The sequence below is a fragment of the Ambystoma mexicanum genome, chromosome 14 (genome assembly GCF_040938575.1).
Source record: "Ambystoma mexicanum isolate Mex_15411 chromosome 14, UKY_AmexF1_1, whole genome shotgun sequence".
NCBI classification, from domain to species: domain Eukaryota; kingdom Metazoa; phylum Chordata; class Amphibia; order Caudata; family Ambystomatidae; genus Ambystoma; species Ambystoma mexicanum.
In genome coordinates this window covers 662162505-662175986 of record NC_090940.1, presented here as the reverse complement: position 1 = coordinate 662175986, position 13482 = coordinate 662162505, and the positions used below count along the sequence as shown (strand labels likewise).

At 50.2% G+C, this 13482-nt stretch overlaps 1 protein-coding gene across 4 annotated transcripts in view; it reads left to right on the top strand.

Annotated features, from left to right (window-relative positions):
- BRF1 (BRF1 general transcription factor IIIB subunit) overlaps positions 1 to 13482 on the top strand; it is a 1105609-nt gene that overhangs the window by 877512 nt on the left and 214615 nt on the right. For all 4 annotated transcript variants that reach the window (XM_069638202.1, XM_069638201.1, XM_069638205.1 and 1 more), the window contains one exon: positions 10834 to 10892. In XM_069638202.1, the coding sequence (XP_069494303.1) occupies positions 10834 to 10892 (59 nt within the window). The remainder of the gene's footprint in view (positions 1 to 10833; positions 10893 to 13482) is intronic.

The following is a 13482-nucleotide window of genomic DNA, read 5'->3' as shown; positions in this document are numbered from 1 at the left end:
CCACAGTAACCAGATCTCTGCCCTCTCACCCTCTCAGTGGGTTCCATCCTAGTACGGCGCATGAACATGGCTCCGACATCCCCCAGCCACAGTAACCAGATCTCTGCCCTCTCACCCTCTCAGTGGGTTCCATCCTATCACAGAGCAAGAACATGGCTCCTACATCCCCCAGCCACAGTAATCAGATCTCTGCCCTCTCACCCTCTGTGGGTTCCATCCTAGCACGGCGCATGAACATGGCTCCGACATCCCTCAGCCACAGTAACCAGATCTCTGCCCTCTCACCCTCTCAGTGGGTTCCATCCTAGCACGGCGCATGAACATGGCTCCGACATCCCCCAGCCACAGTAACCAGATCTCTGCCATCTCACCCTCTCAGTGGGTTCCATCCTAGCACGGCGCATGAACATGGCTCCGACATCCCCCAGCCACAGTAACCAGATCTCTGCCCTCTCACCCTCTCAGTGGGTTCCATCCTAGCATGGCGCATGAACATGGCTCCGACATCCCCCAGCCACAGTAACCAGATCTCTGCCCTCTCACCCTCTCAGTGGGTTCCATCCTAGCACGGCGCATGAACATGGCTCCGACATCCCCCAGCCACAGTAACCAGATCTCTGCCCTCTCACCCTCTCAGTGGGTTCCATCCTAGCACGGCGCAAGAACATGGCTCTGACATCCCCCAGCCACAGTAACCAGATCTCTGCCATCTCATCCTCTCAGTGGGTTCCATCCTAGCACAGAGCAAGAACATGGCTTCGACATCCCCCAGCCACAGTAACCAGATCTCTGCCATCTCATCCACTAGTGGGTTCCATCCTAGCACAGAGCATGAACATGGCTCCGACATCCCCAGCCACAATAACCAGATCTCTGCCATCTCATCCACTAGTGGGTTCCATCCTAGCACGGAGCATGAACATGGCTCAGACATACCCAGCCACAGTAACCAGATCTCTGCCATCTCACCCACTCAGTGGGATCCATCCTAGCACGGAGCATGAACATGGCTCCGACATCCCCCAGCCACAGTAACCAGATCTCTGCCCGCTCACCCACTCAGTGGGTTCCATCCTAGCACGGCGCAAGAACATGGCTCTGACATCCGCCAGCCACAATAACCAGATCTCTGCCATCTCACCCTCTCAGTGGGTTCCATCCTAGCACGGCGCATGAACATGGCTCCGACATCGCCCAGCCACAGTAACCATATCTCTGCCCTCTCACCCTCTCAGTGGGTTCCATCCTAGCATGGCGCATGAACATGGCTCCGACATCCCCCAGCCACAGTAACCAGATCTCTGCCCTCTCACCCTCTCAGTGGGTTCCATCCTAGCACGGCGCATGAACATGGCTCCGACATCCCCCAGCCACAGTAACCAGATCTCTGCCCTCTCACCCTCTCAGTGGGTTCCATCCTAGCACGGCGCAAGAACATGGCTTCGACATCCCCCAGCCACAGTAACCAGATCTCTGCCATCTCATCCACTAGTGGGTTCCATCCTAGCACAGAGCATGAACATGGCTCCGACATCCCCAGCCACAATAACCAGATCTCTGCCATCTCATCCACTAGTGGGTTCCATCCTAGCACGGAGCATGAACATGGCTCAGACATACCCAGCCACAGTAACCAGATCTCTGCCATCTCACCCACTCAGTGGGATCCATCCTAGCACGGAGCATGAACATGGCTCCGACATCCCCCAGCCACAGTAACCAGATCTCTGCCCGCTCACCCACTCAGTGGGTTCCATCCTAGCACGGCGCAAGAACATGGCTCTGACATCCGCCAGCCACAATAACCAGATCTCTGCCATCTCACCCTCTCAGTGGGTTCCATCCTAGTACAGAGCATGAACATGGCTCTGACATCCCCCAGCCCCAGTAACCAGATCTCTGCCATCTCACCCACTAGTGGGTTCCATCCTAGCACAGAGCATGAACATGGCTCCGACATCCCCGTGCCACAATAACCAGATCTGTCACCTCACCCACTCAGTGGGATCACCTGCAGGAGGGAGGAACTACTGCATCACCCTTATTATCCCCTCACTGCCCTTCTTCACTTTCTATGCCCTTCCACCTCACTAGTTATCGGCCTTCTATCCCCTGCTGCACTATCACACAGGGCCCCACAAACCAGCTGACATGATGTCCCCAAACTGGCACCACATGTGCTGACGTTCCCCACGCCATCAATATGTGAAAATGTCCCCAGAAAAATGTCATGTGAAAATGTAGCCATAAAAAGAAGCCTTAGAAAATGTAGTCATTCAATACAAGCGATGCAAAGTGTGAACATTTTGCCAGTAATAAGGTCGCCAAAAAAGCTATTTTTAAATACACGAAAGCACAAGGCTGTATGTAACCTTAAAAATAACCCAAAACCTTTTTGAAAAAAACAATTCCCGTAACCCCTTTGGTAAACCTTCCCTGAATTCTAATTACTACCCTGAACACTTACAGAACACTAACCCTTCAGTGCGGTAAATAATTTTATTTGCACCTTAAAAAATCAACAGAAAAAAAAACAGTGAGCCTAATTTCAACCTCCCCACCAGCTCGCCACAAATGATATAGCCCTTGCTCTAATCCTAACTTCATCCTTAGCCTAATTGCAACCCAAACACTTACCCTAATGTTTACTTGGCTCTAACCACTAGGGCTATCCTAACACCTATCCTGTGCCAACATTAACAGCCTTCCCCAACTTCACTATCCCTTTCTTTAACACTTGCCTGAACCATTAGTTAGTCTACCAGCCCTAGCCTTACCATAGTCCCTACCCTGACACTTAATGTACCCTAATGAATAACCAAAGCCCAACAGCATCCACCCTGACCCTACCTCTTACTCTCATTCTAACCAACATCGTTACCCTAACCCCTATTCTTACCCTGACCCCTAGTATAATCCTAAACCAAGCAATCACAAGCCCACAAAACACTCCGCAACCCTAACAACACTAGCAGCACTACATTTTTGACTTTTTGCTTGGCAACTTTTTCACTGTAGAGGTATTTTCACTACAACCTTTTCACGGACTGCATTTTTGCTGGCAACCTTTTCACTGGATACCATTATCAGCCTCTTGACGGATATCTCTGACTCCTAAGCAGCTTTCTGTCACCCACTCTCCTCTGCAATTGCAACTGGCTGGCTTGGGCCTGCCCTTTGGAATGTATCTGCATCACCTGGGTCTTCTGGCTTCTCCTCCAGGTAATCCACTTTGATAAGGCCGCATGCACCTTACAGCTGTCACTGTGCTGCCTTGCACTGTCCCAGGCACCTTACCAGCTGTCACTGTGCTGCCTTGCACTGTCCCAGGCACCTTACCGGCTGTCACTGTGCTGCCTTGCACTGCCAGCAGTGCCCCTTGGTGGGTCTATGACTCTTAGCACCTTTTGTCTGATGCTGTTTTGTATAGCAGGTTTCCATTTTCAGCTCTATTCTGAGCGTTCAGATGTTCAATTCCTTCTTGCACTTGCCTTCTTTCCCCAACCCCATGCGCACCTTCCTGATAGGAATGTCGCAAAGCTGTGAAGATCAGTATTCTCTTTCACCCTCCAATCTTGTGGCATCACCAACAGACTCTGTTCACTTCTGGTGCCTTATAAATCGGAGTACAGCCACAAAATGACTCCAAGACCCAAGGATGGAGAGGGCAAGACCCTCTGGGTGTGGATGGTGGAGCAGATCGTGCAGCGACGGTTCCAAAGCCTCACTGGGGGGGATGGAGGACGATAGCCATGGGAGGCAGCTGTGTGGCCCCTGGAGAGAATACATCTCTAGTGAAACAAAACCAACCAATTCCCACCTGAACAGACTCAAGCCGAACCAAGGGGCAAGGATCCAGCCTATGGCCAATATCGCCAGTCCTATAGACTCAGTGGGTATCTGAACCTTCTGCCACAAAGAAACCCTAGCAGCAGCATGGGTTGTGGGAATCGGAGGTTAGAGGGAGAACGTGCAAATTGATGGGACAAAGAGATGGCAGAAGAGGAGGAGGAGGAGGAGGAGAGCGAGAGAGGAAGAGGTGAGAGAGGAGTGGAGGAGATGGAGCATAAGAAGGAGGAGGGTTAAGCAGGAGGGAAAGCACATGAGGATGTAAAAGCTCTTCACTTAGTGGAAGAGAGTGAGGAGAAGGAGCCAGCGGGAGGAGGAAAGTGGCCAGTCAGCAGAGGGAGTTCCAGAAAGGACATTGGTGATTGGTGGAAGAGTGGAGAGGAGCACTGATAAGCAAGGTGATTTGGAGTGGAAGGAGGAGGCAACTGAGAAAGAAGGGGCAACACCTTGAAGGAGTGGATGAGAGGACCCTTATGTTGCACAGCTTTGAGGAGGAAGGAGAAGAAAGTCAATGGCAGAGTGGGGGGGGGGGGAGAGTGGGATAGGTCAGGAGAAGGATGGCGAGCCAAGGCCAGTGCCATCATCCTGGTAAAAAGCACACCACCACAGTGTTGGTTGAGATTGATGGAATGCTGCTCTCATCCATAGACTTCAGGCTCTGTTCACGATGAATGGACTTCTTGATGCAGAGATTGCCACGTCCTTTCCTTACTAAATCCTAGGTTTACGTTGCCTATCGTGTGCTGCAGTTTGCCAGTCTGGTTTCATTGTTGAAAATACCTTGAACTTTCAAACCTTTAACACTTCCGTTTCCTTCAGAACCAGTAGATTGATTGTGGACCGCAACACCCACCATCCCCTTAAGCTTCAGTTAAAGCTTCCTGTGTGGCATCACGTGTCCTTCCACCTCATCCTCGCTGTTCTGCACTCTTGCATCGCCCTCCCTGCTTTTTTCAGGAACATGCCACCGTTGCTGTATCTGATATTCTTGGCCATCCCCTTCTGAGCCACTTCACTCATTGAAAATAGTACAAGTCCCACCTTGCTTCCTCACTCTGAGTGCGACTCTCAATGTAGAATGCTGCTTGCACGCTTGCTATGCTTCTTGTGACGGTGAGTCCCTGCCAGTTCATTCAGCCCCCACCACTCGCTGGCATCGCGGAAAACTCACACTTGTATTGTGGGCCACTGATCTTTTGCGATTTTATGACTTTGGAACCGTCTTTGTGTGGCGTTCATGTTCTCTTACATGTTGGACTTCTTTCAGGTATAACTGTAGTTCTTTCACAACTGCCAATTTGATAGTAATTTTTCTGATGCTTGTTAATCTGCTTAGAATCACATGCTGGTCATATGGTCCGACATCCGGTGGTAACCACAGAGTATTTCATCTTGTCTTTCGAGGATCAAAAGGGGATGTCGGCATAGGCGTGTGTGTAACACTATCCCTAAAGTGCTGTGTAATGTACCCAAAATCCCTCACGCGCAGAGGTCCCTCAGATAGTTTTTTTCCGGCCAGATTACTGGTCGCCCTAATGTGGAGCTCTTACATAGAGATGGCGTTATTGTCATTATCATCGACTTTGTCGTTATTCCCATTAAGTCACTTTGACTGTTGAATCCTGTGAAACAACGCCGAAGTCTGCTCTGGACTTTCGATGCCTGTTGATCCCTGCGGCGCTGGCGTCTACGTGGTCTGGCCTTCTGGCCAGCCTACAGAGTAGGAAGAGTGGGGTCAGGGTGGACATATCCTTTACAAGTATGCCTTTCCTCTTTCACCCTCTCTGCTCCCTGGGTTTCATCATCGCTCAAATTGGCTTTTGCTATGGAAAAGACGCCATTTAGGTTTTGTCCCTCGTGCAGGGCCAAATATCCTTGGAAGGACGAGCAGGCTTGGTGCAACAATTGTCTGCCCCTCGACCACAAAGAAGCGAGTTGCACGGCCTGTAGAGTCCTGCACCCTAAAACACTTAAGGAGCATTGCTTAAAGCAGTGGGTGGCCTACAGCATTCGCTGGCCGAATGTTCTTCCCCCGCTGTTGCAACCGCCGAAAGTGATGGGGGAACTAGCGATGAACAGGCCTCGGTGTCGGAAGCCATTGACCTAACTGCGGACCACGACGCCCGTCCCCAGCAGGCCTGATGCGAGTCATGCTACAGGGAGAACACCCAGCGACAGGGGTGCACACAATCATAACACCAAACACACAACCCAAGGTTTTGCTTCAGCGACTGTGTCGAAGCGTACCAAAGCGCCAACGGAACCGTCGAAATCTACGATGGGATTCTCTGATTGGCAGCCTTCCCCGCAAACACAGTTGCGGCCTGCGACTGGGCAATCCAAAGTCAATGGCGCTAACACTAAAAGACACGCAGATGTCGAATCGCTCCAAGAGGATGCACAGATGCCACCTAATGGCCGGGTGGCGGTGAAATCCACAGCTCAGCCCCCGGTTCATCCGGTGGCGTCAATCTTCCGCTCAGCCTCCAGTTGTGCCAGTGGTGCCGAAATCCTCCGCTCAGCCTCCGGTTCAGCCGGTAGAGCACCCGGATTCTCCTACCATTGCCGACGGCATCGATAGGATTGCTTTGGCAGTTAGACTGAAGGAGTAGTCGAAGGAGGCGGCAAAGCACAAAGAACGGCAGAGGAACGTGTCAATAGATACACCACAGGGCCCAGAACCCTGCCAGCACTACGTTGAGAGTCCTGTGCCTGTAAGGCACATTAGGGGAAAAATCTCGACTCCACAGGGAAGAAAATGTGTACAACGTCCTTTCATCGTGGGATGGTTTTTCCCATGGTTTTTTTACCCGTAATATTTTAACGAAAAAACCCTTATTTTTTAGGGGGGGGCTAGAAAATTATATATATGGGCTGTGGGTGTTTGGGAATAGATACAAAACTAAAGGGAATGGGGGGGGAGGGGTTGGGGAGGAAATCCACCCAAAAATATTTTTTTAAAAATTTGATGGGTTTTTGATTAAAAAATGTGCGGTGAAAAAACATCCCGCAATTAAATGACATGGAACCAGAAAATGAACCCTTTCCTCCCCTGGACGCCTCTGGTTCATCCTCATGGACCAGGGAGAAATTTGAGGGATGTATGGAGAGATTAGAAAAATGTTTCACTTATTCTGAGGCCCTTGCTCCCAAGAGACCTCGAAGACTTTCCTTCTATGCCTGTATCTAAGTTTCGAAGGACCTTGGAGGAGGAGGATCCACATGAAGAGTTTACTTGTGTCCTCACAGATGAGGATGTTATTGACACTTATCAGGATGAAGATGGCACCTTTCTGGAAAACTACAATGTAGATGATCAGACAGGTATTATGGAAAATTGGGAGGACAGCCGTCAGGTTGATGCTCAGCCCTGGATGTCCCCTACTCCCACCCAGGACCCCGACGTCCTGTGCTTAGATTCCCCCCATCCACTCTGGCTCGGCAAGCCTCCCCAGTGGACGACCAGATGGTGTTCAACGCCACCTTGAAGAAGGCAGCGGAACATTTTCAGATCGCCACTTAAGAGGCCTTACCAGATTCTGATTCTGTGGAGGATATACTCAAAGAAAAACCTCTGGCCAGCCAGGCCATCCCCTTGTTGAACTTACTCAAGAGGAGGTTGGCACTTTCTTTGTTGACACCGGCCCACACCAGGGCAGTAAACCCTAGCATGGAGAAGCTGTTTCAGCCTTCTCCGACTGACACTGCCTATATGAAGGGTCATGCCATTCCAGATTCATTAGTGGTTACCATCACTAGAAAACGGGCTGGTGTTCCCTTGTCTACAGGAGAGGCACCACCCGATAAGGAATCCAAGAGACTTTATGCACTGGGGAAAAGAATAACAACGGCTGCTGCGTTTACCACCTGTATAGCCAATAACACCACGCTATTGGCAAGCTATGCGGATGTCCAATGGAACCTTATAAAAGAAGACCTCCAGGAAGTGCCAGAACCTGCAAGGACCAAGTTGCTCGCCATCGTTTCCAATGGCAAGCAGGTGAACCAGAATGTGCTCAAAAACACTCTGGACGCTGCCGAGACTACGGGGAGAAGCCTGGCACAAGGCACCTTGCTCAAGAGACATGCATGGCTAAGGAACTCCAGTTTCAAGCCAGAGACTCAACCATCACTCATTAACAAACCCGTTGAGGAAACCAACCTGTTTGGTAAGGCAGTGGACGATGCTCTTGAAACAGCCAAGAAAGCGCATGAGACACTCAAGACCCTTCAACAAATTAACCAGAAACCCTCTCCTCAGAGAGGAAGCGGCTCCTGCCGGTCCTTTCGCAGGCAATCTCGTTTTTCCCAGACCCAGTATAAAGCAGGAAAGTGGAATTCGGGACAAGGATCTAACACCTCTGCCACTTATCCACCCAGAGGACAGCAGCGTGGAAAAGGTAGAGGACGAAGTTCCAACCCCAGAGGCGCCCCGGCCTCTGGTCAGAAATGACCTGCAGATCCAGGTCCCCTCCAATGCCACCCTGGTCGGGGGGCGTATAACATCTTTCCTTACTGCATGGGAGGGGATAACAGAACAGTGGGTACTAAAGACAGTCGCCCACGGGTACTGTATAGAATTTGCCCGACCACCCCAATACAGACCGCCAAGATCAAGATACCTGACGCCGGACCACCTGCAAATCCTACTGCAAGAGGTGCAGACCCTTCTAGGAAAGGACGCTATGGAAGCTGTCCCTATTCTACAGGTAAACAAGGGTATTTATTCAGTGTACTTCCTTGTCCCCAAAAAGGATGTCACCATGCGCCCTGTGCTAGACTTGCGCCCAGCGAACAAGTTTGTCAAACCTCAAAAGTTTTGTATGGTCACTTTACAGGAAGTAATCCCACTGTTGAAACAGGGGGATTCCATGGCAACACTGCACATGCAAGATGCATACTTTTATATTTCAATGTTGCCAGCGCACATAAAATACCTAAGGTTCATGATAGAGAACAAGCACCATCAGTTCAAGGTGCTCCCCTTCGGCATTGCCTCGGCATCAAGGGTGTTCACAAAGGTACTAGCAGTAGCGGCAGCACACCTGCCCAGACTATCCGTCCCGGTTTACCCTTACCTCGACGACTGGCTCATAACAGGGGAGTCCTACGAAACATGCCTATTGAACACTCAGAAGACAATAGAACTCTTATTCAGTCTGGGATTCTCCATCAACGAGAAGAAATCCAGCCTACACCTCAGTCAAGTGAAACTGTTTCTAGAGGCTCTAATTCGGACGAAAGATGGCCTCGTCTTCCCCTCCAACAAGAGGGTTCAAAACATGCTGTTTCCCTCAATATGTAGCCAGTCGAGAAGTGACGGTATGCAAAGCCATGCGACTGTTAGGGATGATGGCGTACTGCATTTACTTAGTCCCTCACGTGCGTCTGCGCATGCGTCCCATGCAAGAGTGGCTGAACAGCCAGTGGTGTCAGGCCAGCGGACAATAGGAAGATCTGGTAGTTGTCTCGCCTGCCCTCGTTCTCTCTGCAGTGGTGATCAAGGGGAAACCTCTTGAAGGGGGAAGACCTTCACCACCCCCACAGTAGAAGCCACTCTCACGACCGACGCATCACTCATGGGGTGGGGGGCTCATCTGGTTCAGCAGACGGTGCACGGCATGTGGGCCCCCCAAGTAGCAGCCAACCACATAAATCTTTTGGAGCTATTAGCAGTATTCAAAGCACTGAAAGCCTTTCAGACACAGTTTCAAGGGACAACAGTCCTGATCTTGACCGATAGCACCAGAGCCATGTACTACCTGAACAAACAAGGAAGCGCACACTCTCCAGGGCTATCCAAGCTGTCCCAAAACATTTTGATATGGGGTCTCAAACACAGAATGTTCCTGTTGTCCCAACATGTTCCAGGGGAACTCAATCTTCTGGAGACGTGCTTAGCAGAAATTTCCCACTGCCTGTAGAGTACGAATGGCGACTCCATGAAGACATAGTCTCCAATGTTTTCGCAGAATGGGGTTTCCCAGAGATGACTTGTTCGCAACTCTGGAGAATGCTCACTGCCAAGATTATGCCTCCAGGTACCCACAGAACCGCTCCAAGGGGAACGGGTTCTGGATAGCATGGTCAGGGAAATTTGTTTACGCTTTTCCCCCCAACTCCCTTACTCAACAAGATCGTGCACTAGATGCACCAGGAACTAGTCACCATGATATTGGTGGCCCCCATGTGGGCCAGCCAACCCTGGTTCTCTCATCTGATGGAGATGTCCCTCTCCCCTCCTATGAAACTGCCTTGCCTTTACAATGTTATCTCAGGACAGGGGAGAAACACTGCACCCATTCCCGCAAACTCTGAATTTAGCGGTCTGGCTCCTGAGGTCATAGAGTTCGGACACCTTCAACTCCCTCAGAGATGTATGGACATACTCAGGGAAGCGAGAAAACCCAACACCCGATACTGCTATTCCAGTAAATGGAAACACTTTGTTATCTGGTGTAATAACAAGGGCGTCAATCCCATCAACTGCTCTCCTACTCACATTTTATTGTACCTGACTCACTTACAAGATTCAGGCCTGGTTTTAAATTCCCTGAAAGTTCACTTAGCTGCTCTCTCAGCCTACACTACATCACAACAGAAGGTGTTGTGGTGGAAAATACCAGTTATCAAGGCTTTCATGGAAGGGGTTAAGAGGATTCATCCCCCCCATTTCAAACCCAGCTCCCGGATGGGACTTACATGTGGTTTTGATCAGACCCATGGGGTCTCCATTATGGAATCCTCATCACCTGTGATTTTTTTTTCTTTCCTCTGTGCTTCTCCTGAGGAGGTTTCGAGGCGGAAAAGCTAAGAATTCTGCAATAAACTGCTGTAATGTGCATTGTACTGATTGCTGTAAAACCCAAAATGGACGTCATCAACTACATTGCCACTGCTTCTGTATCCAAGGTGCCTAATGAGTTCTCATTTAACGTGTTTAGTAGAGCTGAAGCTTATTGAAGCATGTGTTCTCTTCTGCAGATGACCCTAAGGATGGCGAGCTTGACCTCAGTGGCATCGACGATAGTGAAATAGACCGGGTAAGGCAGTTCATACGTTGAGAGCCATTTTTTTCTCCTATAAACATGCTGTGTGTTTCACTCTGCCCAATGGTATTCAGGGGATGTACCTTAGCTCCGGCCTCTGCTCCCTCGCATCCTCTATTGATGGGAATGTTACATTTACAGTTAGTCGTTTCTTCAGCACATTCTGTATAACATTACAAACATATGTTTAAAACCAATTTCACAAACATTTTAAAATGATAGAGAAATGTCACGAGTCCATTAAAGTCAGATTTTTTTAATTGTAGAAGCACCCCACCTACATCATCAAGATGTTCTCATGGCTGTAGGACAAAATGGTGGCAAGGGATAGAGATACTGAAGTGGGAAAAGCACAATCTTGACAGCTTTTGCAAAGACTAGTGGTCATGAGCCTCCCTGATGGCCTGATGCAGAATGTTCCAAGGGCAGGCGCAGTCACCAGACCTGGGCTTTCTTGAGCATGCCATTGATTGGGGTGGGGTGAAGGAAGAGTGGAGTAGTGCCATCGCAGGATAAGGCTTAATATTTTTGGATGATAAAATGAGACTGAACTGGTGGTAGACTTGGGTGGCAATAGTACAAAGGGACTTCAAGTGGGCTAATTTGTCAACCGCAACATGATATAATATCTGCAGCCCGGAGTTGGTATAAAGGGATATATATGAGGTAGGGGCTGTTGCCGTAGTGCAGCAGTGAGGGAATGAATGAATGGATGAATGTACCCACAGGGACTTTGTCAGGGAAGCCGAGGAAAAGTAGAGTTTTCTTTCAGGATCATATCTGGAAGATGCAGATGCTGGGGGTGTGCTTGACTGATGAGCTGGTCAGTGCCATGTGCTTCATCTCTGTGGAGGCAGGAGGGGCCCGAGGCAAGGTTTGGCATGAGAAGGACGACTTTGTGGCGGCTCCCTGATTGAGGTGCAGGATTACACCTTTGCCTCCTGAGTTTATACCTGCTGAATTACAGCTATGAATGAGCACTAACCATACAGTGCAGCATGACCTAGCGGTCAGAGAGGTCATTGTCTAGGCAACTGAGAATGGGGGCATTAGCGCAATGATGGCGTTGAAGGTAAAGCTAAAGGGCTTTCTTAACGAAGCAAGGGGACATAGATGTTGGTGGGACCGTGTGACATTGCAACAGAATGGGCTGAGCTTTAGACATGATAAAAGGAAGGGATCTGAGCATGATGGAGGGGGAGACGTGGACTTGTGCTGAGATGCCGCCACACTTTGTGGTTGAGGCATCTCGGATCTATAGTATTGAATGATCTTGGTGCCAACACTTCTCTCAACTCAGAGCATCTGCAAATAATAGAATATTGAGACTAGAATGGATCGGTTGGCGCTTCCACCCTTCTCCTGTGCAAACGTCAGATATGGTGGGTGGTGGTAACATCCCTGTCTGACTGATGAAGCAGTGTTCAATTCTTGTCGGCTAGCCCAAAGCCTAGGTCCTCTATTTGCATAGTGAAGAGATTCTCTACTTCACGCCACTGTGGAGGCATGGCCTGATCGACGACTCCTCGTGGTATTGACTCTCCAACTGCATAGCTCTGGGGCCTAGTATTGTGTATTAGTACTTTAACCTTTCGCTGGTAGTCTGGGTCTATAATCTTGGTGGCTACACCCAATGATCATCTTTGCGCTAGCCCTGACTTGGCAGTCAATCTAATGGCGCTGCCTTGGAATGGGGGATACCTAGACCTGCTAGCCCTGACTTGGCAGTCAATCTAATGGCCCTGCCTTGGGACTTGGCAGTCAATCTAATGGCACTGCCTTGAGATGGGGGATACCAAGACCTGCTAGCCCTGATTTGGCAGTCATTCTAATGGTGATGCCTTGGGATGGGGGATACCTAGACTTGTTAGCCCTGACTTGGCAGTCAATCTAATGGCCCTGCCTTGGGACTTGGCAGTCAATCTAATGGCACTGCCTTGGGCTAGGGGATACCTAGACCTGCTAGCCCTGACTTGGCAGCCAGTCTAATGGCACTGTCTTGGGATGGGGGATACCTAGACCTGCTAGCCCTGACTTGGCAGTCGATCTAATGGCACTGCCCTGGGATGGGGGATTCCTAGATCTGCTAACCCTGACATGGCAGTCGATCTAATGGCCCTGCCTTGGGACTTGGCAGTCAATCTAATGGCACTGCCTTGGGATGGGGGATACCTAGACTTGCCAGCCATGACTTGGCAGTCGATCTAATGGCGCTGCCTTGGGATGGGGGGGGGGATACCTAGACCTGCTAGCCTTGGCTTGGCAGTCAATCTAATGGCGCTGCCTTGGGATGGGGGGGATACCTAGACCTGCTAGCCCTGACTTGGCAGTCAATCTAATGTCCCTGCCTTCGCACTTGGCAGTCAATCTAATGGCGCTGCCTTGGGATGGGGGATACCTAGACCTGCTAGCCCTGACTTAGCAGTCCGTCTAATGGCGCTGCCTTGGGATGGGGATACCTAGAACTGCTAGCCCTGACTTGGCAGTCGATCTAATGGCGCTGCCTTGGGATGGGGGATACCTAGACCTGCTAGTCCTGACTTGGCAGTCAGTCTAATGGCGCTGCCTTTGGATGGGGGATACC